We start from the raw sequence: 23302 nt of genomic DNA, 5'->3' as shown, positions 1-23302 counted from the left end.
GGCGTAAAGTCCAATATTCCTAGATGCAGCTTGTGCTGCACCAGAGTCACACTAAGGGAGTAAAGTCCATCATCCCTGGTTGCAGCCAGTGCTTCACCTTAGTCTCTCTCAGCGAGAAAATACTAGTATCTCTGCTTACAGCCTATGCTGCAACGGAGTCATTCTAAGGGAGTAAAGTCCATTATCCCTGGTTGCAGCCTGTGCTACAATGGAGTCACTCTAAGGGAGTTAAGTCCAGTATCTCTGGTTGCAGTCTGTGCTGCACCTGAGTCGCTCTTAATGAGTAAAGTCCAGCATCCCTGTTTGCAGCCAGTGCTTCACCAAAGTCTCTCTAAGGGAGAAAACACTAGTATCTCTGGTTACAGCCTGTGCTGCAATGGAGTCACTCTAAGGGAGTTAAGCCCAGCATCTCTGGTTGCAGCCTGTGCTGCACTGGAGTCGCTCTATGGGAGTGAAGTCCAGCATCTCTGGTTGCAGCCTACGGAGTCACGCTAGGGGAGTGAAGTCCAGTATCCCCAGAAGCAGCCTGTGCTGCACCGGAGTCACTCTAAGGGAGTAAAATCCAGTATCCCTGGTAGCAGCCGGTGCTGCACTGGCGTCGCTCTAAGGGAGTGAAGTCCATTATCCCTTGTAGCAGCCTATGCTGCACTGGAGTCGCTCTAAGGGAGTAAAGTCCAATATTCCTAGATGCAGCTTGTGCTGCACCAGAGTCACACTAAGGGAGTAAAGTCCATCATCCCTGGTTGCAGCCAGTGCTTCACCTTAGTCTCTCTCAGCGAGAAAATACTAGTATCTCTGCTTACAGCCTGTGCTGCAACGGAGTCATTATAAGGGAGTAAAATCCATTATCCCTGGTTGCAGCCTGTGCTACAATGGAGTCACTCTAAGGGAGTTAAGTCCAGTATCTCTGGTTGCAGTCTGTGCTGCACCTGAGTCGCTCTTAATGAGTAAAGTCCAGCATCCCTGTTTGCAGCTAGTGCTTCACCAAAGTCTCTCTAAGGGAGAAAACACTAGTATCTCTGGTTACAGCCTGTGCTGCAATGGAGTCACTCTAAGGGAGTTAAGCCCAGCATCTCTGGTTGCAGCCTGTGCTGCACTGGAGTCGCTCTATGGGAGTGAAGTCCAGCATCTCTGGTTGCAGCCTGTGCTGCAACGGAGTCACGCTAGGGGAGTGAAGTCCAGTATCCCCAGAAGCAGCCTGTGCTGCACCGGAGTCACTCTAAGGGAGTAAAATCCAGTATCCCTGGTAGCAGCCGGTGCTGCACTGGCGTCGCTCTAAGGGAGTGAAGTCCATTATCCCTTGTAGCAGCCTATGCTGCACTGGAGTCGCTCTAAGGGAGTAAAGTCCAATATCCCTAGAAGCAGCCGGTCCTGCACCGGAGTCGATCTAAGGGAGTAAAGTCCAGCATCTCTGGTTGCAGTCTGTGCTGCACCGGAGTCACTCTAAGGGAGTAAAGTCCAATATCCCTAGAAGCAGCCGGTGCTGCACCAGAGTCGCTCTAAGGAATGAAGTCCAGCATCCCTGGTAGCAGGTTGTGCTGCACCGGAGTCACTCTAAGGGAGTGAAGTCCAGTATCCCTAAAAGTAGCCGGTGCTGCACCGGAGTCACTCTAAGGGAGTGAAGTCCAGTATCCCTGGTAGCAGCCGGTGCTGCGCCGGAGTCGCGCTAAGGGAGTAAAGTCCCATATCCCTAGAAGAAGCCGGTGCTGCGCCGGAGTCGCTTTAAGGGAGTGAAGTCCAGCATCCCTCGTAGCAGCCTGTGCTGCACTGGAGTCGCTCTAATGGAGTAAAGACCAATATCCCTAGATGCAGCCAGTGCTGCACTGGAGTCACATTAAGGGAGTAAAGTCCAGCATCCCTGGTTGCAGGCAGTGCTTCACCAAAGTCTCTCTAAGGGAGTGAAGTCCAGCATCTCTGGTTGCAGTCTGAGCTCCACCAGAGTCACTCTAAGGGAGTAAATTCCAGTATCCCTGGTAGCAGCCGGTGCTGCACTGTCGTTGCTCTAAGGGAGTGAAGTCCATTATCCCTTGTAGCAGCCTATGCTGCACTGGAGTCGCTCTAAGGGCGTAAAGTCCAAAATTCCTAGATGCAGCATGTGCTGCACCAGAGTCACACTAAGGGAGTAAAGTCCATCATCCCTGGTTGCAGCCAGTGCTTCACCTTAGTCTCTCTCAGCGAGAAAATACTAGTATCTCTGCTTACAGCCTATGCTGCAACGGAGTCATTCTAAGGGAGTAAAGTCCATTATCCCTGGTTGCAGCCTGTGCTACAATGGAGTCGCTCTTAATGAGTAAAGTCCAGCATCCCTGTTTGCAGCCAGTGCTTCACCAAAGTCTCTCTAAGGGAGAAAACACTAGTATCTCTGGTTACAGCCTGTGCTGCAATGGAGTCACTCTAAGGGAGTTAAGCCCAGCATCTCTGGTTGCAGCCTGTGCTGCACTGGAGTCGCTCTATGGGAGTGAAGTCCAGCATCTCTGGTTGCAGCCTGTGCTGCAACGGAGTCACGCTAGGAGAGTGAAGTCCAGTATCCCCAGAAGCAGCCTGTGCTGCACCGGAGTCACTCTAAGGGAGTAAAATCCAGTATCCCTGGTAGCAGCCGGTGCTGCACTGGCGTCGCTCTAAGGGAGTGAAGTCCATTATCCCTTGTAGCAGCCTATGCTGCACTGGAGTCGCTCTAAGGGAGTAAAGTCCAATATTCCTAGATGCAGCTTGTGCTGCACCAGAGTCACACTAAGGGAGTAAAGTCCATCATCCCTGGTTGCAGCCAGTGCTTCACCTTAGTCTCTCTCAGCGAGAAAATACTAGTATCTCTGCTTACAGCCTGTGCTGCAACGGAGTCATTATAAGGGAGTAAAATCCATTATCCCTGGTTGCAGCCTGTGCTACAATGGAGTCACTCTAAGGGAGTTAAGTCCAGTATCTCTGGTTGCAGTCTGTGCTGCACCTGAGTCGCTCTTAATGAGTAAAGTCCAGCATCCCTGGTTGCAGCCAGTGCTTCACCAAAGTCTCTCTAAGGGAGAAAAGACTAGTATCTCTGGTTACAGTCTGTGCTGCAATGGAGTCACTCTAAGGGAGTAAAGTCGAGTATCTCTGGTTGCAGCCTGTGCTGCAATGGAGTTACTCTAAGGAAGTAAAGTCCAGTATCCCTTTTAGCAGCCTGTGCTGCACTGGAGTCGCTCTAATGGAGTAAAGTCCAGTATCCCCAGAAGCAGCCTGTGCTGCACCGGAGTCACTCTATGGGAGTAAAATCCAGTATCCCTGGTAGCAGCCTGTGCTGCACTGGAGTAGCTCTAATGAGGTAAAGTCCAGTATCCCTGGTAGCAGCCTGTGCTCCACTGGAGTCGCTCTAAGGGAGTGAAGTCCAGTATCCATGGTAGCAGCCTGTGCTGCACTGAAGTCGCTCTAAGGGAGTAAAGTCCAATATCCCAACGCATCCAAAACGCCTCGGCTGCAACGCATCCAAAACGCCTCGGCCCGCCTCATCCTCGACGTACCCCGCAACAGCCACATCTCCGCACACCTGAGACACCTGCATTGGCTCCCAGTCAGCAAAAGGATCACCTTCCGTCTTCTCACCCACGCACACAAAGCCCTCCACAACAAGGGACCGGAATACCTCAACAGACGCCTCAGCTTCTACGTCCCCACCCGCCCCCTCCGCTCCGCTGGCCTCGCACTTGCTGCCGTCCCTCGCACCCGCCGCTCCACGGCGGGTGGGAGATCTTTCTCCTTCCTGGCGGCCAAGACCTGGAACTCCCTCCCCACCAGCCTCAGGACCACCCAGGACCACTCCGCTTTCCGGAGACTCCTAAAGACTTGGCTGTTCGAGCAGCGATAACCCCCCCTTTCCCCCCTAGCGCCTTGAGACCCGCACGGGTGAGTAGCGCGCTTTATAAATGTTAATGATTTGATTTGATTTGATTTGATTTATCCCTAGAAGCAGCCGGTGGTGCACCGCAGTCGCTCTAAGGGAGTGAAGTCCAATGTCCCTAGAAACAGCAGCCGGTGCTGCAACAGAGTCACTCTAAAGGAGTAATGTCCAGTATCCCTAGAAGCAGCCAGTTCTGCAACGGAGTCACTCTAAGGGAGTAAAGTCCAATATCCCTAGAAGCAGCCGGTGCTGCAACAGAGTCACTCTAAGGGAGTGAAGTCCAATATCCTTTATAGCAGCCGGTGCTGTACTGGAGTCACTCTAAGGGAGTAAAGTCCAGTATCCCTACAAGCAGCCAGTGCTGCGCCGGAGTGGCACTAAGGGAGTGAAGTCCAGTATCCCTGGTAGAAGCTGGTCCTGTACCGGAGTCGCTCTAAGGGAGTGAAGTCCAGTATCCCTGGTAGCAGCCTGTGCTGCACCGGAGTTACTCTAAGGGAGTAATTTCCAATATCCCTCGAAGCAGCCGGTGGTGCACCGAAGTCGCACTAAAGGAGTGAAGTCCAGTATCCCTGGGTGCACCCTGTGCTGCACCGGAGTCACTCTAAGGGAGTAAAGTCTAATATCCCTAAAATCAGCCGGGGCTGCACCAGAGTCGATCTAAGGGAATAAAGTTCAGCATCCCTGGTTGCAGTCTGTGCTGCACCAGAGTCACTCTAAGGGAGTAAAGTCCAATATCCCTAGATCAGCCAGTCCTGCACTGGAGTCGATCTAAGGGAGTAAACTCCAGCATCTCTGGTTGCATTCTGTGCTGCACCGGAGTCACTCTGAGGGAGTAAAGTCCAATATCCCTAGAAGCAGCCGGTGCTGCACTGGAGTCGCTCTAAGGAGTGAAGTCCAGCATCCCTGGTAGCAGGCTGTGCTGCACCGGAGTCACTCTAAGGGAGTGAAGTCCAGTATCCCTAAAAGCAGCCGGTGCTGCACCGGAGTCACTCTAAGGGAGTGAAGTCCAGTATCCCTGGTAGCAGCCGGTGCTGCGCCGGAGTCGCGCTAAGGGAGTAAAGTCCCATATCCCTAGAAGAAGCCGGTGCTGCGCCGGAGTCGCTCTAAGGGAGTGAAGTCCAGTATCCCTCGTAGCAGACTGTGCTGCACTGGAATTGCTCTAAGGGAATGAAGACCAGTATCCCTAAAAGCAGCCGGTGCTGCACTGGGGTCGCTCTAAGGGAATAAAGACCAATATCCCTAGATGCAGCCGGTGCTGCGCCGGAGTTGTCCTAAGGGAGTGAAGTCCAGTATCCCTCGTAGCAGCCTGTGCTGCACTGGAATTGCTCTAACAGAATGAAGACCAGTATCCCTAAAAGCAGCCGGTGGTGCACCGGAGTCACTCTAAGGGAGTGAAGTCCAGTATCCCTGGTAGCAGCCGGTGCTGCGCCGGAGTTGCCCTAAGGGAGTGAAGTCCAGTATCCCTCGTAGCAGCCTGTGCTGCACCGGAGTTGCTCTAAGGGAGTGAAGTCCAGTATCCCTAAAAGCAGCCAGTGGTGCACCGGAGTCACTCTAATGGAGTGAAGTCCAGTATCCCTGGTAGCAGCCCGGTACTGCGCTGGAGTCACGCTAAGTGAGTAAAGTCCCATATCCCTAGAAGGAGCCGGTGCTGCACTGGAGTCACTCTAAGGGAGTAAAGTCCAATATCCCTAGATGCAGCCGGTGCTGCATTGGAGTCGCTCCAAGGGAGTAAAGTCCAGCATCCCTGGTTGCAGGCAGTGCTTCACCAAAGTCTCTCTAAGGGAGAAAAGACTAGTATCTCTGGTTACAGCCTGTGCTGCAATGGAGTCATTCTAAGCGAATGAAGTCCAGCATCTCTGGTTGCAGTCTGTGCTCCACCGGAATCACCCTAAGGGAGTAAAGTCCAGTATCCCTGGTAGCAGCCGGTGCTGCACTGGAGTAGCTCTAAGGGAGTAAAGTCCAATATCCCTAGAAGAGCCGGTGCTGCAACGGAGTCGCTCTTAGGGAGTGAAGTCCAGTATCCCTTGTAGCTGCCTATGCTGCACTGGAGTCGCTCTAAGGCAGTAAAGTCCAATATTCCTAGATGCAGCTTGTGCTGCACCAGTGTCACACTAACGGAGTAAAGTCCAGTATCTCTGGTTGCAGCCTGTGCTGCAATGGAGTCACTCTAAGGGAGTAAAGTCTAGTATCTCTGGTTGCAGTCTGTGCTGCACCAGAGTCACTCTAAGGGAGTAAAGTCCAGTATCTCAGTCCCGCTAAGGGAGTAAAGCCCAGTATCCCTGGTTGCAGCCGGTGCTGCACTGGAATCATTCTAAGGGAGTAAAGTCCAGCATCTCTGGTTACAGCTTGTGCTCTACTGGAGTCTCACCAAGGGAGTAAAGTCCAGTATCCCTAGAAGCAGCCGGTGCTGCAAAAGAGTTATTCTAAGGGAGTAAAGTTCAGGGTATTTCACTTGTGTTATTTAGGGAGTACATCTTTTACTGATTTTAGCCTATCATGTTCTGTAGACACTTTAAGGAGGGTCCTTTACCTCTGGTTCCAGCCTGTGATGTCTGAAGACCCTCTAAGGGGTAGGCCCTTTGCTTCTGAGGTGCTGGGGTCTTTCTCTTGTGTTATTTAGGGGGTACATCCTTTACTTCTGGGTTTATCATGTTCTGTAGACACTTTAAGGAGGGTCCTTTACCTCTGGTTCCAGCCTGTGATGTCTGAAGACCCTCTAAGGGGTAGGCCCTTTGCTTCTGAGGTGCTGGGGTCTTTCTCTTGTGTTATTTAGGGGGTACATCCTTTACTTCTGGGTTTATCATGTTCTGTAGACACTTTCAGGAGGGCTCTTTACCTCTGGTTCCAGCCTGTGATTTCTCAAGTGTTTCTAAGAGATATGCCCTTTGCTTCTAAGGTGCTGGGCTCTTCACTTGTTAGTTCGGGTCCTGTTGGGGAGTACGTCCTTTACTTTAAGGGGGGCTTTTACATCTGGCGTTCCTGGGGGAACGCTAGCGCAGAGAAGCAGGGCTCATCCAGCTCTCAGGAGATTCTCTGACCTCATTGCACGTCTTTCCTGCTCTGTTCAGTTTAGTTTTTGAACCTGTCTCTGGGAGGGGGCAGTGTGTGTGCCAGGCGCCGCCCGGGCACTCAGCCACAAACAGCCCGGGGATGCCCTCGGGAGGCTCCACACCCTGAAGGACAGAGGCGGAGAGGAGCCCGGTCTGCAGGGCACACCCGGGTGGCATGGCCCGGTACCTGTGATCTCATTACCCCGCATCAAGGGTATATGAAGGATCTGAAGACACGCGCCGCCGGGCAGCTGCCCTCCTCGCCTCGGCCGCCTTGCTGGGCCTTGCCCTGGCACTGCCAGTGAGTTCTGGGGCCTCTTCCCTCGGCACTGCTCTACTACTCATACGGCACACTGTCCGTCCCTGGCACTGTCTCTGGCACTGTCCGTCCCTGGCACTGTCTCTGGCACTGTCCGTCCCTGGCACTGTCTCTGGCACTGTCCTTCCCTGGCACTGTATCTGGCACTATCCGTCCCTGCCACTGTCGCTGGCACTGTCCGTCCCTGGCACTATCCGTCCCTAGCACTGTCTCTGGCACTATCCGTCCCTGGCACTGTCTCTGGCACTGTCTGTCCCTGGTACTGTCTCTGGCACTGTCCGTCCCTGCCACTGTCGCTGGCACTGTCCGTCCCTGGCACTGTCCGTCCCTAGCACTATCCGTCCCTAGCACTGTCTCTGGCACTATCCGTCCCTGGCACTGTCTCTGGCACTGCTCTACTACTAATGCGGCACACTGTCCGTCCCTGGCACTGTCTCTGGCACTGTCCGTCCCTGGCACTGTATGTCTCTGGCACTATCCGTCCCTGGCACTCTCTCTGGCACTATCCGTCTCTGGCACTATCCGTCTCTGGCACTGTCCGTCCCTGGCACTGTCTGTCTCTTGCACTGTCCGTCCCTGGCACTGTCCGTCCCTGGCACTATCCGTCCCTAGCACTGTCTCTGGCACTATCCGTCCCTGGCACTGTCTCTGGCACTGTCTCTGGCACTATCCGTCCCTGGCACTGTCCGTCCCTGGCACTATCTCTGGCACTGTCCGTCCCTGGCACTGTCTCTGGCACTGTCCGTCCCTGGCACTGTCTCTGGCACTATCCGTCCCTGGCACTGTCCTTCCCTGGCACTGTCTCTGGCACTATCCGTCCCTGGCACTGTCTCTGGCACTGTCCGTCCCTGGCACTGTCTCTGGCACTGTCCTTCCCTGGCACTGTCTGTCTCTGGCACTATCCGTCCCTGGCACTGTCTCTGGCACTGTCCGTACATGGCACTGTCTTTGGCACTGTCCGTCCCTGGCACTGTCTGTCTCTGGCACTATCCGTCCCTGGCACTGCCTGTCTCTGGCACTATCCGTCCCTGGCACTGCTCTACTACTCATGCAGCACACTATCCGTCCCTGGCACTGTCTCTGGCACTATCCGTCCCTGGCACTGCCTCTGTTCTACTACTCATGCGGCACACTGTCCGTCCCTGGCACTGTCTCTGGCACTGTCCTTCCCTGGCACTGTCTCTGGCACTATCCGTCCCTGGCACTGTCTCTGGCACTGTCCGTCCCTGGCACTGTCTCTGGCACTATCCGTCCCTGGCACTGTCTCTGGCACTGTCTGTCTCTGGCACTATCCGTCCCTGGCACTGTCTCTGGCACTATCCGTCTCTGCCACTGTCCGTCCCTGGCACTGTTCTTCTACTCATGCGGCACACTATCCATCCCTGGCAATGTCTGTCTACGGCGCTGCCTGTCTCTGGCACTATCCATCCCTTGCACTGTCTCTGGCACTATCCGTCCCTGGCACTGTCTCTGGCACTGTCTGTCCTGGCACTGACTCTGGCACTATCCGTCCCTGGCACTGCCTGTCTCTGGCACTGTTCTACTATCCATGTCTGGCACTGTCCGTCCCTGGCACTGTCTGTCTCTTGCACTGTCCGTCCCTGGCACTGTCCGTCCCTGGAACTATCCGTCCCTGGCACTGTCAGTCCCTGGAACTATCCGTCCCTTGCACTGGCACTGTCTCTGGCACTATCCGTCCCTGGTACTGTCCCTGGCACTGTCCGTCTCTGCCACTGTCTGTCCCTGGCACTGTCTGTCTCTGGCTCTATCCGTCCCTGGCACTGGCTGTCTCTGGCTCTATCTGTCCCTGGCACTGTCCGTCCCTGGAACTATCCGTCCCTGGCACTGTCAGTGCCTGGAACTATCCGTCCCTTGCACTGGCACTGTCTCTGGCACTATCCGTCCCTGGCACTGTCCCTGGCACTGTCCGTCTCTGCCACTGTCTGTCCCTGGCACTGTCTGTCTCTGGCTCTATCCGTCTATGGCACTGGCTGTCTCTGGCTCTATCCGTCCCTGGCACTGGCTGTCTCTGGCTCTATCCGTCCCTGTCACTGGCTGTCCCTGGCACTGGCTGTCTCTGGCTCTATCCGTCCCTGGCACTGGCAGTCTCTGGTACTGCTCTACTACTCATGCGGCACATTATCCGTCCCTGGCACTGTCTCTGGCACTATCCGTCCCTGGTACTGTCCCTGGCACTGTCCGTCTCTGCCACTGTCTGTCCCTGGCACTGGCTGTCTCTGGCTCTATCCGTCCCTGGCACTGGCTGTCTCTGGCTCTATCTGTCCCTGGCACTGTCCGTCCCTGGAACTATCCGTCCCTGGCACTGTCAGTGCCTGGAACTATCCGTCCCTTGCACTGGCACTGTCTCTGGCACTATCCGTCCCTGGCACTGTCCCTGGCACTGTCCGTCTCTGCCACTGTCTGTCCCTGGCACTGTCTGTCTCTGGCTCTATCCGTCTATGGCACTGGCTGTCTCTGGCTCTATCCGTCCCTGGCACTGGCTGTCTCTGGCTCTATCCGTCCCTGTCACTGGCTGTCCCTGGCACTGGCTGTCTCTGGCTCTATCCGTCCCTGGCACTGGCTGTCTCTGGTACTGCTCTACTACTCATGCGGCACATTATCCGTCCCTGGCACTGTCTCTGGCACTGTCCGTCCCTGGTACTGTCTCTGGCACTATCTGTCCCTGGCACTGTGTCTGGCACTATCCGTCCCTGGCACTGTCCCTGGCACTGTCCGTCTCTGCCACTGTCTGTCCCTGGCACTGTCTGTCTCTGGCTCTATCCGTCTATGGCACTGGCTGTCTCTGGCTCTATCCGTCCCTGGCACTGGCTGTCTCTGGCTCTATCCGTCCCTGGCACTGGCTGTCCCTGGCACTGGCTGTCTCTGGCTCTATCCGTCCCTGGCACTGGCTGTCTCTGGTACTGCTCTACTACTCATGCGGCACATTATCCGTCCCTGGCACTGTCTGTCTCTGGCACTATCCGTCCCTGGCACTGTCTCTTGCACTATCCGTCCCTGGCACTGCCTGTCTCTGGCACTGTTCTACTATTCATGCAGGACACTATCCATGTCTGGCACTGTCCGTCCCTGGCACTGTCTGTCTCTTGCACTGTCCGTCCCTGGCACTGTCCATCCCTGGCACTGTCCTTCCCTGGCACTGTCTCTGGCACTGTCCGTCCCTGGCACTGACTCTGGCACTGTCCGTCCCTGGCACTGTCTCTGGCACTGTCCGTCCCTGGCACTGTCTGTCTCTGGCACTATCCGTCCCTGGCACTATCTCTGGCACTGCCCGTCCCTGGCACTATCCATTCCTGGCACTGTCTCTGGCACTGCCCGTCCCTAGCACTATCCGTCCCTGGCACTGTCTCTGGCACTGTCCGTCCCTGGTACTGTTTCTGGCACTATCCGTCCCTGGCACTGTCTCTGGCACTATCCGTCCCTGGCACTGTCTCTGGCACTGTCCGTCCCTGGCACTGTCTGTCTGGCACTGTCTATCTCTGGCACTATCCGTCCCTGGCACTGTCTGTCTCTGGCACTGTCCGTCCCTGGCACTGACTCTGGCCCTATCCGTCCCTGGCACTGTCCGTCCCTGGAACTATCCGTCCCTGGCACTGTCCCTGGCACTGTCCGTCTCTGCCACTGTCTGTCCCTGGCACTGTCTGTCTCTGGCACTATCCGTCTATGTCACTGGCTGTCTCTGGCTCTATCCGTCCCTGGCACTGTCCGCCCCTGGCACTATCCATCCCTGGCACTGTCTTTGGCACTATCCGTCCCTGGCACTGTCTGTCTCTGGCACTATCAGTCCCTAGCACTGTCTGTCTCTGGCGCTGTCTGTCTCTGGCACTATCCATCCCTGGCACTGTCTGTCACTGGCACTGTCCGTCCCTGGCACTGGCTGTCTCTGGCTCTATCCGTCCCTGGCACTGTCTGTCTCTGGCACTGTTCTACTACTCATGCGGCACACTTTCCATCTCTGGCACTGTCTGCCTCTGGCATAGTTCGTCGCTCCTTTCTACCCCTCGAGGACACCTTACCCCTGGCACTGTCCGTCCCTGGCACTGTCCGTCCCTGGCACTGTCCTTCGCTCCTTTCTACCCCTCGAGGACAACTTCACCCCATGCACTGTCCGTCCCTGGCACTGTCCGTCCCTGGCACTGTCCGTCCCTGGCACTGTCTGTCACTCCTTTCTACCCCTCGAGGGCACCTTGACTCCTGGCACTGTGCGTCACTCCCTTCTTCCCCTCCATCCGTGGGTGTCTGACACACTGGCTCTGTCGGTTCCTTCTGCAGATTCCTGACGTGGGTCTCTCAGGGACGTCCGAAGCTGTCAGTCCCAGCGGTAGGTGTCTCGTCCTGTGCGAGAGAGAGAGAGGAGAGAGAGAAGAGAGGGAGAGAGACAGAATAGAGGGAGAGAGAGAGAGAGGGAGGAGAGAGAGGAGAGGGAGAGAGGAGAGCGAGAGATAGAGAGAGAGAGAGAAGCGAGGGAGAGAGAGGAGGGAGAGAGAAGTAGGGAGAGAGAAGAGAGGGAGAGAGAGGAGAGAGAGAGAGAGAAAGGAGAGAGAGGAGAGAGAAGAGAGAGAGTGAGAGAGAGGAGAGAGAGAGGCGAGAGAGAAGAGAGGGATAAAGTGACAAAGAGGAGAGAGAGAAGAGAGGGAGAGAGTGACAAAGAGGAGGGAGAGAGAGACAGAGAGGAGCGGAGGAGAGATGGGAGCTTTGGGAGAGTGAGAGAGAGAGAGAGAGAGGAGGAGAGGGAGAGAGAGAGAATAGAGGGAGAGAGAGAGAGGAGAGGGAGAGAGGAGAGAGAGAGAGAGGAGAGAGAGGAGAGAGAGAGACGAGAGAGAAGAGAGAGAGAAGAGAGCGAGAGATAGAGAGAGAGAGAGAAGCGAGGGAGAGAGAGGAGGGAGAGAGAAGTAGGGAGAGAGAAGAGAGGGAGAGAGAGGAGAGAGAGAGAGAAAGGAGAGAGAGGAGAGAGAAGAGAGAGAGAGTGAGAGAGAGAATAGAGGGAGAGAGAGATAAAGAGAGAGACGAGAGAGAAGAGAGCGAGAGAGAGGAGAGGGAGGAGAGAGAGAGAGAGAGAAGCGAGGGAGAGAGAGGAGAGAGAGAGAATAGAGGGAGAGAGAGGAGAGAGAGAGAGAGAGAAGAGAGAAAGGAGAGAGGAGAGAGAAGAGAGAGAGAGAGTGAGAGAGAGGAGAGAGAGAGGCGAGAGAGAAGAGAGGGAGAAAGTGACAAAGAGGAGGAAGAAAAGAGAGGGAGAGAGGAGAGGAGAGTGAGAGAGAGAGAAGGAGGAGGAAGGAGCGGAGGAGAGATGGGAGGTTTGGGAGAGTGAGAGAGAGAGGGAGAGAGTGAGAGAGAGAAGAGAGGGAGAGAGAGAAGAGAGGGAGAGGGAGAGAGGAGAGAGAGGAGAGGGAGAGAGAGAGAGAGAGAGAGAGGAGCGGAGGAGAGATGGGAGCTTTGGGAGAGTGAGAGAGAGAGAAGGAGGAGGAAGGGGCGGAGGAGAGATGGAGCTTTGGGAGAGTGAGAGAGAGAGAAGGAGGAGGAAGGGGCGGAGGAGAGATGGAGGTTTGGGAGAGTGAGAGAGAGAGAGGGAGAGAGTGAGAGAGAGAAGAGAGAGGAGAGAGAGAAGAGAGGGAGAGAGAGAGAAAAGGAGGAGGAAGGGGAGAGTCGAGATGGGAGCTTTGGGAGAGTGAGAGAGAGAGAAGAGAGGGAGAGTGAGAGAGAGAGAAGAGAGGGAGAGGGGAGAGAGAGGGAGAGAGAGAGAGAGACAGAGAGAGGAGCGGAGGAGAGATGGGAGCTTTGGAGAGAGAGAGAGAGAGAGAAGGAGGAGGAGGGGGCGGAGGAGAGATGGGAGCTTTGGGAGAGAGAGAGAGTGAGAGAGAGAGAGAGGGAGAGAGTAAGAGAGAGGAGAGCGGGAGAGAGGAGAGAGAGAAGAGAGGGAGAGAGGGAGACAGAGGGAGGAGCGGAGGAGAGATGGGAGCTTTGGGAGAGAGAGAGAGAGAGGAGAGAGGAGAGGGAGAGAGAGGAGAGGGAGTGAGAGGAGAGAAGGAGAGAGAAAGAGGAGAGAGGAGCGAGAGAGGGAGTGAGAGGAGAGAGACGAGAGAGAGACGAGAGAGAGAGGAGAGAGAGGAGAGAGAGAGAGAAGAGAGGGAGAGAGGGAGAGAGGGAGGGAGAGAGAGAGAGAGAAGAGGGAGGAGAGAGAGGAGAGAGAAGAGAGAGAGGGGGGAGAGAAGGGAGGGAGAGAGGGAGACAGAGAGAGGAGCGGAGGAGAGATGGGAGCTTTGGGAGAGTGAGAGAGAGAGAGAGACGGAGGAGGAAGGAACGGAGTAGAGGTGGGAGCTGTGGGAGAGAGAGAGAGAGAGGAGAGGGAGAGAGAGGAGAGGGAGTGAGAGGAGAGAAGGAGAGAGAGAAAGAGGAGAGAGGAGCGAGAGAGGAGAGAGGGAGAGAGAGGAGAGAGAGAGAGAGGAGAGAGAGGAGAGAGAGAGGAGAGAGAGGGAGGGAGAGAGAGAGAGAGAAGAGGGAGGAGAGAGAGGAGAGAGAGAAGAGAGAGAGGGGGAGAGAAGAGAGGGAGAGAGTGACAAAGAGGAGAGAGGATACAGAGGAGAGAGAGAGAGAGAGAGACAGAGAGAGGAGCAGAGGAGAGATGGGAGCCTTGGGAGAGTTAGAGAGAGAGAAGGAGGAGGAAGGGGCGGAGGAGAGATGGGAGCTTCGGAATAGTGAGAGAGAGAAGGAGGAGCCAGGGGAGAGGAGAGATGGGAGCTTTGGGAGAGGGAGAGAGAGAGAGAGAAGAGAGAGAGAGAGAAGAGAGGGAGAGAGACACAGAGAGAGGAGCGGAGGAGAGATGGGACCTTTGGGAGAGTGAGAGAGAGAGTGAGAGAGAGAGAAGAGAGGGAGAGAGAGAGGAGAGAGGGGGGAGAGAGAGAAGGAGAGAGAGGGAGAGAGGGAGAGAGAGGAGAGAGAGAAGAGGGAGAGGAGTGAGAGAGAGAGGGAGAGAAGAGAGGGAGAGAGAGAGAGAGAAGAGAGGGAAAGAGAGAGAGGAGAGAGAGAAAGGAGAGAGAGAGGAGAGAGAGAGGGAGAGAGAGAGAAGAGAAAGAAGAGAGAGGAGAGAGAGGAGAGAGAAGAGAGAGAGTGAGAGAGAGAGGCAAGAGAGAAGAGAGGGAGAGAGGGAGACAGAGAAGGAGGAGGAAGGAGCGGAGTAGAGCTGGGAGCTTTGGGGGAGAGAGAGAGAGAGAGAGGAGAGAGAGAGGGAGAGAGAGGAGAGGGAGAGACAGGAGAAAAGGAGAGAGAGGGGAGAAAAGGAGAGAGAGAGAGAGGAGAGAGGTAGAGAGAGGAGAGAGAGAGAGAGGAGAGAGAGGAGAGAGGAGAGAGGAGAGAGAGAGGTGAGCGAGGGGGAGAGAGAGAGAGAAGAGGGAGGAGAGAGAGATAGGAGAGAGAAGAGAGACAGAGAGGAGAGAGAGAGGGGTTGAGAAGAGAGGCAAAGAGTGACAAAGAGGAGAGAGAGAAGAGAGGGAGAGAGGATACAGAGGAGAGGGAGAGAGAGACAGAGAGAGGAGCAGAGGAGAGATGGGAGCTTTGGGAGAGTGAGAGAGAGGAGGAGGAAGGGACAGAGGAGAGATGGGAGGTTTGAGAGAGTGCGAGAGAGAGGGAGAGAGTGAGAGAGAGAAGATAGGGAGAGAGGGAGAGAGAGAGAGAAGGAGCAGTCAGGGGAGAGGAGAGATGGGAGCTTTGGTCGAGGGAGCTAGAGGGAGAGAGAGATAGAAGAGAGAGAGAAGAGAGGGAGAGAGAGAGACAGAGAGAGGAGCGGAGGAGATATGGGAGCTTTGGGAGAGTGAGAGAGAGAGAAGGATGAGGAGGGGCGGAGTAGAGATGGGAGCTTTGGGAGAGAGAGAAAGAGAAGACAGGGAGAGAGAGAGGGAGGAGAGAGATAGAGGGAGAGAGAGAAGGAGAGAGAGAGAGGAGAGAGAGAAGAGAGGAGTGAGAGAGAGAGGGAGAGAGAGAAGAGAGGGAGAGAGAGAGGAGAGGGAGAGTGAGAGAGAAGAGAAAGAAAAGAGAGAGAGAGGAGAGAGAGGAGATAGAAGAGAGAGAGTGAGAGAGAGAGAGAGGCAAGAGAGAAGAGAGGGAGAGAGTGACAAAGAGGAGAGAGAGAAGAGAGGGAGAGAGGAGAGAGAGGAGAGGGAGAGAGAGACAGATAGAGGAGCGGAGGAGAGATGGGAGCTTTGGGAGAGTGAGAGAGAGAGAAGGAGGAGGAAGGGGCGGAGGAGAGATGGGAGGTTTGGAAGAGAGAGAGACAGAGAGAGAGAGAGAAGAGAGGGAGAGAGGACAGAGAGAGAGAAGGAGGAGGAAGGGGAGAGGAGAGATGGGAGCTTTGGGAGAGTGAGAGAGAGAGAGAGAGAGAGAGAGAAGAGAGGGAGAGAGAGACAGAGAGAGGAGCAGAGGAGAGATGGGAGCTTTCGGGGAGAGAGAGAGAAGGAGGGGGCAGGGGCGGAGGAGAGATGGGAGCTTTGGGAGTGTGTGAGAGAGAGAGACAGGAGAGAGATTGAGAGAGAGTAGAGAGGGAGAGAGGAGAGAGAGAAGATAGGGAGAAAGAGAGAGACAGAGAGGAGCGGAGGAGAGATATGAGCTTTGGGAGAGTGAGAGAGAGAGAAGGAGGAGGAAGGGGCGGAGGAGAGATGAGAGCTTTGGGAGAGTGAGAGAGAGAGAGAGAGAGAGAAGGAGGAGGAAGGGGCGGGGTAGAGATGGGAGCTTTTGGGAGAGAGAGACAGAGAGAGAGAGAGAGAGAGGGAGAGAGAGAAGAGAGGGAGAGAGGAGAGAGAGAAGAGGGAGAAAGAAAGAGACAGAGAGAGGAGCGGAGGAGAGATAGGAGCTTTGGGAGAGAGAGAGAAGGAGGAGGAAGGGGCGGAGGAGAGATGGGAGCTTTGGGAGAGAGAGAGAGAGAGAAGGAGGAGGAGGGGCGGAGGAGAGATAGAAGCTTTGGGAGAGGGAGGGAGAGAAGGAGGAGGAAGGGGGAGGAGAGATGGGAGCTTTGGGAGAGAGAGAGAGAGAGAGAAGGAGGAGGAAGGGGGAGGAGAGATGGGAGCTTTGGGAGAGAGAGAGAGAGAGAGAGAGAAGGAAGAGGAAGGGGGAGGAGAGGTGGGAGCTTTGGGAGAGTGAGGGAGAGAGAGAGAGAGAGAAGGAGGAAGAGGCGGAGGAGAGATGGAGAGGAGAGATGTGAGCTTTGGGAGAGAGAAAGTGAAGGAGGAGAGATGGGAGAGGAGAGACGGGGGCTCGTGTGTGCTGCTGTGGCGCTCTCTAGGTGAGTGAGTGTCTCCTCGGGTGAGTGCTGCTTTGAGGAGGCTGAATGAAGCCCTCATGAGACTTCTCTGTCGCTCCCCCAACCCCCCCCCCTGCTTTGGAGCGCCCTTCAGCTGCCCGAGGCGCTGTGGATAGGGCCATGTGCCCCCCCCCCCCCCCCCCCCGAGGAGTGGGGGCTGGGGGTGTTGGAGTTCATACAATAAAATTATGTTTTCGCTGCTTAACCGCCCCCCACACACACAGGAGCGCAGCTATCAGCAGTGCAGCAGGTGCAGTGAACACGGGGCTCAGTTAGACTCAGTTAGTTGTTTTTACTCCCAGACCGGGGGTGGGAGGTCCGGTTTGCATCCTCGGATTGGGACTCATGGTAGGTCAGTGCCCTATCCCCCCCCCCCCCCGACAAGCGGCCCTGTGCTGAGGGAGGGGTTCAGTGCTGAGGGAGGGGTTCACTGCTCAGGGAGCAGCCCAATGCTGAGGGAGGGGTTCAGTGCTGAGGGAGCAACCCAGTGCTCAGCGAGGGGTTCAGTGTTGAGGGAGGGGTTCAGTGCTCAGGGAGGGGTTCATTGCTCATTGAGCGGTTCAGTGCTCAGGGAGGGGTTCAGTGTTAAGGGGGAATTCAGTGCTGAGGGAGCAACCGTTCCCCGCATCCGCAAAACCACCGCCGGAGGAAAATCCTTCTCTTTTCTGGCAGCGAAGACCTGGAACTCCCTGCCCAGTCACCTTCGCGCCATACCCGAACACCTCCCCTTCAGAAGGCAGCTCAAGACCTGGCTCTTCGAGCACTGACCCCCTCCCCCCCAGCGCCTTGAGACCCTTATGGGTGAGTAGCGCGCTTTATAAATGTGATTGATTGATTGATTGATTGACCCAGTGCTGAGGGAGGGGTTCAGTGCTCAGGGAGGGGTCCAGTGCTGAGGGACGGGTTCAGTGCTGAGGGGGGGTTCAGTGCTGAGGGAGCGGTTCCGTGCTCGGGGGGGGTTCAGTGCTCAGAGAGGGGTTCAGTGCTGAGGGAGGGGTTCAGGGCTGAGGGAGGGGTTCCTTGCTGCGGCAAGGGTTCAGTGCTTAGGGAGGGGTTAGGTGCTGAGGGAGGGGTTCAGGGCTGAGGGAGGGCTTGAGAGCTCAGGGAGGGGTTCATTGCTGAGGGAGGGGTTCAGTGCTCAGGGAGGGGTTCAGTGCTGAGGGAGGGGTTCAGTGCTCAGGGAGGGGTTCATTGCTCATTGAGCGGTTCAGTGCTCAGGGAGGGGTTCAGTGTTAAGGGAGGGGTTCAGTGCTCAGGGAGGGTTCAGTGCTCAGGGAGGGGTTCAGTGCTGAGGGAGGGGTTGAGAGCTCAGGGAGGAATTCAGTGCTCAGGGAGGGGTCAGTGCTGAGGGAGGGGTTCAGTGCTCAGGGAGGGGTTCAGTGCTCAGGGAGGGGTTCATTGCTGAGGGAGGGGTTCAGTGCTCAGGGAGTGGTTCAGTGCTCAGGGAGGGGTTCAGTGCTGAGGGGGGGTTCAGTGCTGAGGGGGGGTTCAGTGCTGAGGGAGGGGTCAGTGCTCAGGGAGGGGTTCAGTGCTGAGGGAGGGGTTCAGTGCTCAAGGAGGGGTTCAGTGCTGAGGGAGGGGTTCAGTGCTCAAGGAGGGGTTCAGTGCTGAGGGAGGGGTTCAGTGCTGAGGGAGGGGTTCCTTGCTGCGGGAAGGGTTCAGTGCTCAGGGAGGGGTTCAGGGCTGAGGGAGGGGTTCCTTGCTGCGGGAAGGGTTCAGTGCTCAGGGAAGGGTTCAGGGCTGAGGGAGGGGTTCAGTGCTCAGGGAGGGGTTCAGTGCTGAGGGAGGGTTTCAGTGCTGAGGGAGGGTTTCAGTGCTGAGGGAGGGGTTGAGAGCTCAGGGAGGAGTTCATTGCTGAGGGAGGTGTTCAGTGCTCAGGGAAGGGTCAGTGCTCAGGGAGGGGTTCAGGGCTCAGGGAGGGGTTCAGGGCTGATGGAGGGGTTCAGGGAGGGGTTGAGAGCTCAGGGATGAGTTCAGTGCTCAGGGAGGGGTCAGTGCTCGGGGAGGGGTTCAGGGCTGAGGGAGGGGTTCAGGGCTGAGGGAGGGGTTCAGTGCTCAGGGAGGGTTTCAGGGCTGAGGGAGGGGTTCAGTGCTCAGGGAGGGGTTCAGTGCTGAGGGAGGGGTTCAGTGCTCAGGGAGGGGTTCAGTGCTCAAGGAGGGGTTCAGTGCTGAGGGAGGGGTTCAGGGCTCAGGGAGGGGTTCAGTGCTCAGGGAGGGGTTCAGGGCTGAGGGAGGGGTTCAGTGCTCAGGGAGGGGTCAGTGCTCAGGGAGGGGTTCAGTGCTCAGGGAGGGGTTCATTGCTGAGGGAGGGGTTCAGTGCTCAGGGAGTGGTTCAGTGCTCAGGGAGGGGTTCAGTGCTGAGGGAGGGGTTCAGTGCTGAGGGGGGGGTCAGTGCTGAGGTAGGGGTCAGTGCTGAGGGAGGGGTCAGTGCTCAGGGAGGGGTTCAGTGCTCAGGGAGGGGTTCAGTGCTGAGGGAGGGGTTCAGTGCTCAAGGAGGGGTTCAGTGCTGAGGGAGGGGTTCAGTGCTCAAGGAGGGGTTCAGTGCTGAGGGAGGGGTTCCTTGCTGCGGGAAGGGTTCAGTGCTCAGGGAGGGGTTCAGGGCTGAGGGAGGGGTTCCTTGCTGCGGGAAGGGTTCAGTGCTCAGGGAGGGGTTCAGGGCTGAAGGAGGGGTTCAGTGCTCAGGGAGGGGTTCAGTGCTGAGGGAGGGGCTCAGTGCTCTGGGAGGGGTCCAGTGCTGAGGGACAGGTTCAGTGCTGAGGGGGGGGGGTTCAGTGCTGAGGGAGCGGTTCCGTGCTCGGGGGGGAGTTCAGTGCTCAGGGAGGGGTTCAGTGCTGAGGGAGGGGTTCAGGGCTGAGGGAGGGGTTCAGTGCTGAGGGAGGGGTTGAGAGCTCAGGGAGGAGTTCATTGCTGAGGGAGGGGTTCATTGCTGAGGGAGGGGTTCAGTGCTGAGGGAGGGGTTCAGTGCTGAGGGAGGGGTTGAGAGCTCAGGGAGGGGTCAGTGCTCAGGGAGGGGTTCAGTGCTCAGGGAGGGTTCAGTGCTCAGGAAGGGGGTCAGTGTTGAGGGGGAGGTTTAGTGCTGGGGGGGTTCAGTGCTCAGGGAGGGTTCAGTACTCAGGGAGGGGTTCAGTGCTGAGGGAGGGGTTGAGAGCTCAGGGCGGAGTTCATTGCTGAGGGAGGGGTTCAGTGCTCAGGGAAGGGTCAGTGCTCAGGGAGGGGTTCAGGGCTCAGGGAGGGGTTCAGGGCTGAGGGAGGGGTTCAGGGAGGGGTTGAGAGCTCAGGGAGGAGTTCATTGCTCAGGGAGGGGTTCAGTGCTCAGGGGGGGTCAGTGCTCAGGGAGGGGTTCAGGGCTCAGGGAGGGGTTCAGGGCTGAGGGAGGGGTTCAGGGCTCAGGGAGGGGTTCAGTGCTCAGGGAGGGGTTAAGGGCTGAGGGAGGGGTTCAGTGCTCAGGGAGGGGTTCAGTGCTCAAGGAGGAGTTCAGTGCTGAGGGAGGGGGTAAGTGTTGACGGAGGGGTTTAGTGCTGGGGGGGTTCAGTGCTCAGGGAGGGTTCAGTACTCAGGGAGGGGTTCAGTGCTGAGGGAGGGGTTGAGAGCTCAGGGAGGAGTTCATTGCTGAGGGAGGGGTTCGGTGCTCAGGAAGGGGTTCAGTGCTCAGGGAGGGGTTCAGTGCTGAGGGAGGGGTTCAGTGCTGAGGGAGGGGTTGAGAGCTCAGGGAGGGGTTCATTGCTGAGGGAGGGGTTCATTGCTGAGGGATGGGTTCAGTGCTCAGGGAGGGGTTCAGTGCTGAGGGAGGGGTTGAGAGCTCAGGGAGGGGTCAGTGCTCAGGGAGGGGTTCAGTGCTCAGGGAGGGTTCAGTGCTCAGGAAGGGGGTCAGTGTTGAGGGAGGGGTTAAGTGCTGGGGGGTTCAGTGCTCAGGGAGGGTTCAGTACTCAGGGAGGGGTTCAGTGCTGAGGGAGGGGTTGAGAGCTCAGGGAGGAGTTCATTGCTGAGGGAGGGGTTCAGTGCTCAGGGAAGGGTCGGTGCTCAGGGAGGGGTTCAGGGCTCAGGGAGGGGTTCAGGGCTGAGGGAGGGGTTCAGGGAGGGGTTGAGAGCTCAGGGAGGAGTTCATTGCTCAGGGAGGGGTTCAGTGCTCAGGGAGGGGTCAGTGCTCAGGGAGGGGTTCAGTGCTCAGGGAGGGGTTCAGGGCTGAGGGAGGGGTTCAGGGCTCAGGGAGGGGTTCAGTGCTCAGGGAGGGGTTAAGGGCTGAGGGAGGGGTTCAGTGCTGAGGGAAGGGTTCAGTGCTCAGGGAGGGGTTCAGTGCTCAAGGAGGGGTTCAGTGCTGAGGGAGGGGGTCAGTGTTGAGGGAGGGGTTTAGTGCTGGGGGGGGTTCAGTGCTCAGGGAGGGTTCAGTACTCAGGGAGGGGTTCAGTGCTGAGGGAGGGGTTGAGAGCTCAGGGAGGAGTTCATTGCTGAGGGAGGGGTTCGGTGCTCAGGAAGGGGTTCAGTGCTCAGGGAGGGGTTCAGTGCTGAGGGAGGGGTTCAGTGCTGAGGGAGGGGTTGAGAGCTCAGGGAGGGGTTCATTGCTGAGGGAGGGGTTCATTGCTGAGGGATGGGTTCAGTGCTCAGGGAGGGGTTCAGTGCTGAGGGAGGGGTTGAGAGCTCAGGGAGGGGTCAGTGCTCAGAGAGGGGTTCAGTGCTCAGGGAGGGTTCAGTGCTCAGGTAGGGGTTCAGTGCTGAGGGAGGGGTTGAGAGCTCAGGGAGGAGTTCATTGCTGAGGGAGGGGTTCAGTGCTCAGGGAAGGGTCAGTGCTCAGGGAGGGTTTCAGGGCTCAGGGAGGGGTTCAGGGCTGAGGGAGGGGTTCAGGGAGGGGTTGAGAGCTCAGGGAGGAGTTCATTGCTCAGGGAGGGGTTCAGTGCTCAGGGAGGGGTCAGTGCTCAGGGAGGGGTTCAGTGTTGAGGGAGGGGTCAGTGCTGAGGGAGGGGTTCAGTGCTGAGGGAGGGGTTCAGTGCTCAGGGAGGGGTTCATTGCTTAGGGAGGGGTTCAGTGCTCAGGGAGGGGTCTAGTGCTGAGGGACGGGTTCAGTGCTGAGGGGGGGTTCAGTGATGAGGGAGCGGTTCCGTGCTCGGGGGTGTTCAGTGCTCAGGGAGGGGTTCAGTGCTGAGGGAGGGGTTCAGGGCTGAGGGAGGGGTTGAGAGCTCAGGGAGGGGTTCATTGCTGAGGGAGGGGTTCAGTGCTCAGGGAGGGGTTCAGGGCTGAGGGAGGGGTTCAGGGCTGACGGAGGGGTTCAGTGCTGAGGGAGGGGTTCAGTGCTGAGGGAGGGGTTCAGGGCTGAGGGAGGGGTTGAGAGTTCAGAGATGAGTTCATTGCTGAGGGAGGGGTTGAGAGTTCAGGGAGGAGTTCATTGCTGAGGGAGGGGTTCAGTGCTCAGGGAGCGGTTCAGTGCTGAGGGAGGGGTCAGTGCTGAGGGAGGGGTTCAGTGCTGAGGGAGGGGTTCAGGGCTGAGGGAGAGGTTCCTTGCTGCCGGAAGTGTTCAGTGGTCAGGAAGGGGTCAGTGTTGAGGGAGGGGTTCAGTGCTGAGGAGGGGTTCAGTGCTGAGGGAGGGGTCAGTGCTGAGGGAGGGGTTCAGTGCTGAGGGAGGGGTTCAGTGCTCAGGGAGCGGTTCAGTGCTGAGGGAGGGGTCAGTGCTGAGGGAGGGGTTCAGTGCTCAGGGAGGGGTTCAGTGCTGAGCAACCCAGTGCTGAGGGAGGGGTTCAGTGCTCTGGGAGGGGTCTAGTGCTGAGGGACGGGTTCAGTGCTGAGGGGGGGTTCAGTGCTGAGGGAGCGGTTCCGTGCTTGGGGGTGTTCAGTGCTGAGGGAGGGGTTCAGTGCTGAGGGAGGGGTTCAGGGCTGAGGGAGGGGTTGAGAGCTCAGGGAGGGGTTCATTGCTGAGGAAGGGGTTCAGTGCTCAGGGAGGGGTTCAGTGTTGAGGGAGGGGTCAGTGCTCAGGGAGGGGTTCAGTGCTGAGGGAGGGGTTGAGAGCTCAGGGAGGAGTTCATTGCTGAGGGAGGGGTTCAGTGCTCAGGGAAGGGTCAGTGCTCAGGGAGGGTTTCAGGGCTCAGGGAGGGGTTCAGGGCTGAGGGAGGGGTTTAGGGAGGGGTTGAGAGCTCAGGGAGGAGTTCATTGCTCAGGGAGGGGTTCAGTGCTCAGGGAGGGGTCAGTGCTCAGGGAGGGGTCAGTGCTCAGGGAGGGGTTCAGGGCTGAGGGAGGGGTTCAGTGCTGAGGGAGGGGTTCAGGGCTGAGGGAGGGGTTCAGGGCTGAGGGAGGGGTTCAGGGCTGACGGAGGGGTTCAGTGCTGAGGGAGGGGTTCAGTGCTGAGGGAGGGGTTCAGGGCTGAGGGAGGGGTTGAGAGTTCAGAGATGAGTTCATTGCTGAGGGAGGGGTTGAGAGTTCAGGGAGGAGTTCATTGCTGAGGGAGGGGTTCAGTGCTCAGGGAGCGGTTCAGTGCTGAGGGAGGGGTCAGTGCTGAGGGAGGGGTTCAGTGCTGAGGGAGGGGTTCAGGGCTGAGGGAGAGGTTCCTTGCTGCCGGAAGTGTTCAGTGGTCAGGAAGGGGTCAGTGTTGAGGGAGGGGTTCAGTGCTGAGGAGAGGTTCAGTGCTGAGGGAGGGGTCAGTGCTGAGGGAGGGGTTCAGTGCTGAGGGAGGGGTTCAGTGCTCAGGGAGCGGTTCAGTGCTGAGGGAGGGGTCAGTGCTGAGGGAGGGGTTCAGTGCTCAGGGAGGGGTTCAGTGCTGAGCAACCCAGTGCTGA

At 57.3% G+C, this 23302-nt stretch overlaps 1 protein-coding gene across 1 annotated transcript in view; it reads left to right on the top strand.

Annotated features, from left to right (window-relative positions):
- The first annotated feature begins 16380 nt into the window (after window positions 1–16380).
- The window catches only part of LOC138287227 (astacin-like metalloendopeptidase), a 161188-nt gene continuing 154266 nt past the window's right edge, over window positions 16381–23302 (top strand). Inside the window, exon 1 of the mRNA XM_069227581.1 lies at window positions 16381–16526. Coding sequence (XP_069083682.1) covers window positions 16427–16526 — 100 coding nt within the window. The 5' untranslated portion in view covers window positions 16381–16426. The remainder of the gene's footprint in view (window positions 16527–23302) is intronic.

Source organism: Pleurodeles waltl, chromosome 4_1 (genome assembly GCF_031143425.1).
Source record: "Pleurodeles waltl isolate 20211129_DDA chromosome 4_1, aPleWal1.hap1.20221129, whole genome shotgun sequence".
Classification (NCBI taxonomy): domain Eukaryota; kingdom Metazoa; phylum Chordata; class Amphibia; order Caudata; family Salamandridae; genus Pleurodeles; species Pleurodeles waltl.
The sequence above is the reverse complement of the archived record's forward strand: the minus strand, read 5'-3'. Positions and strand labels throughout refer to the sequence as shown.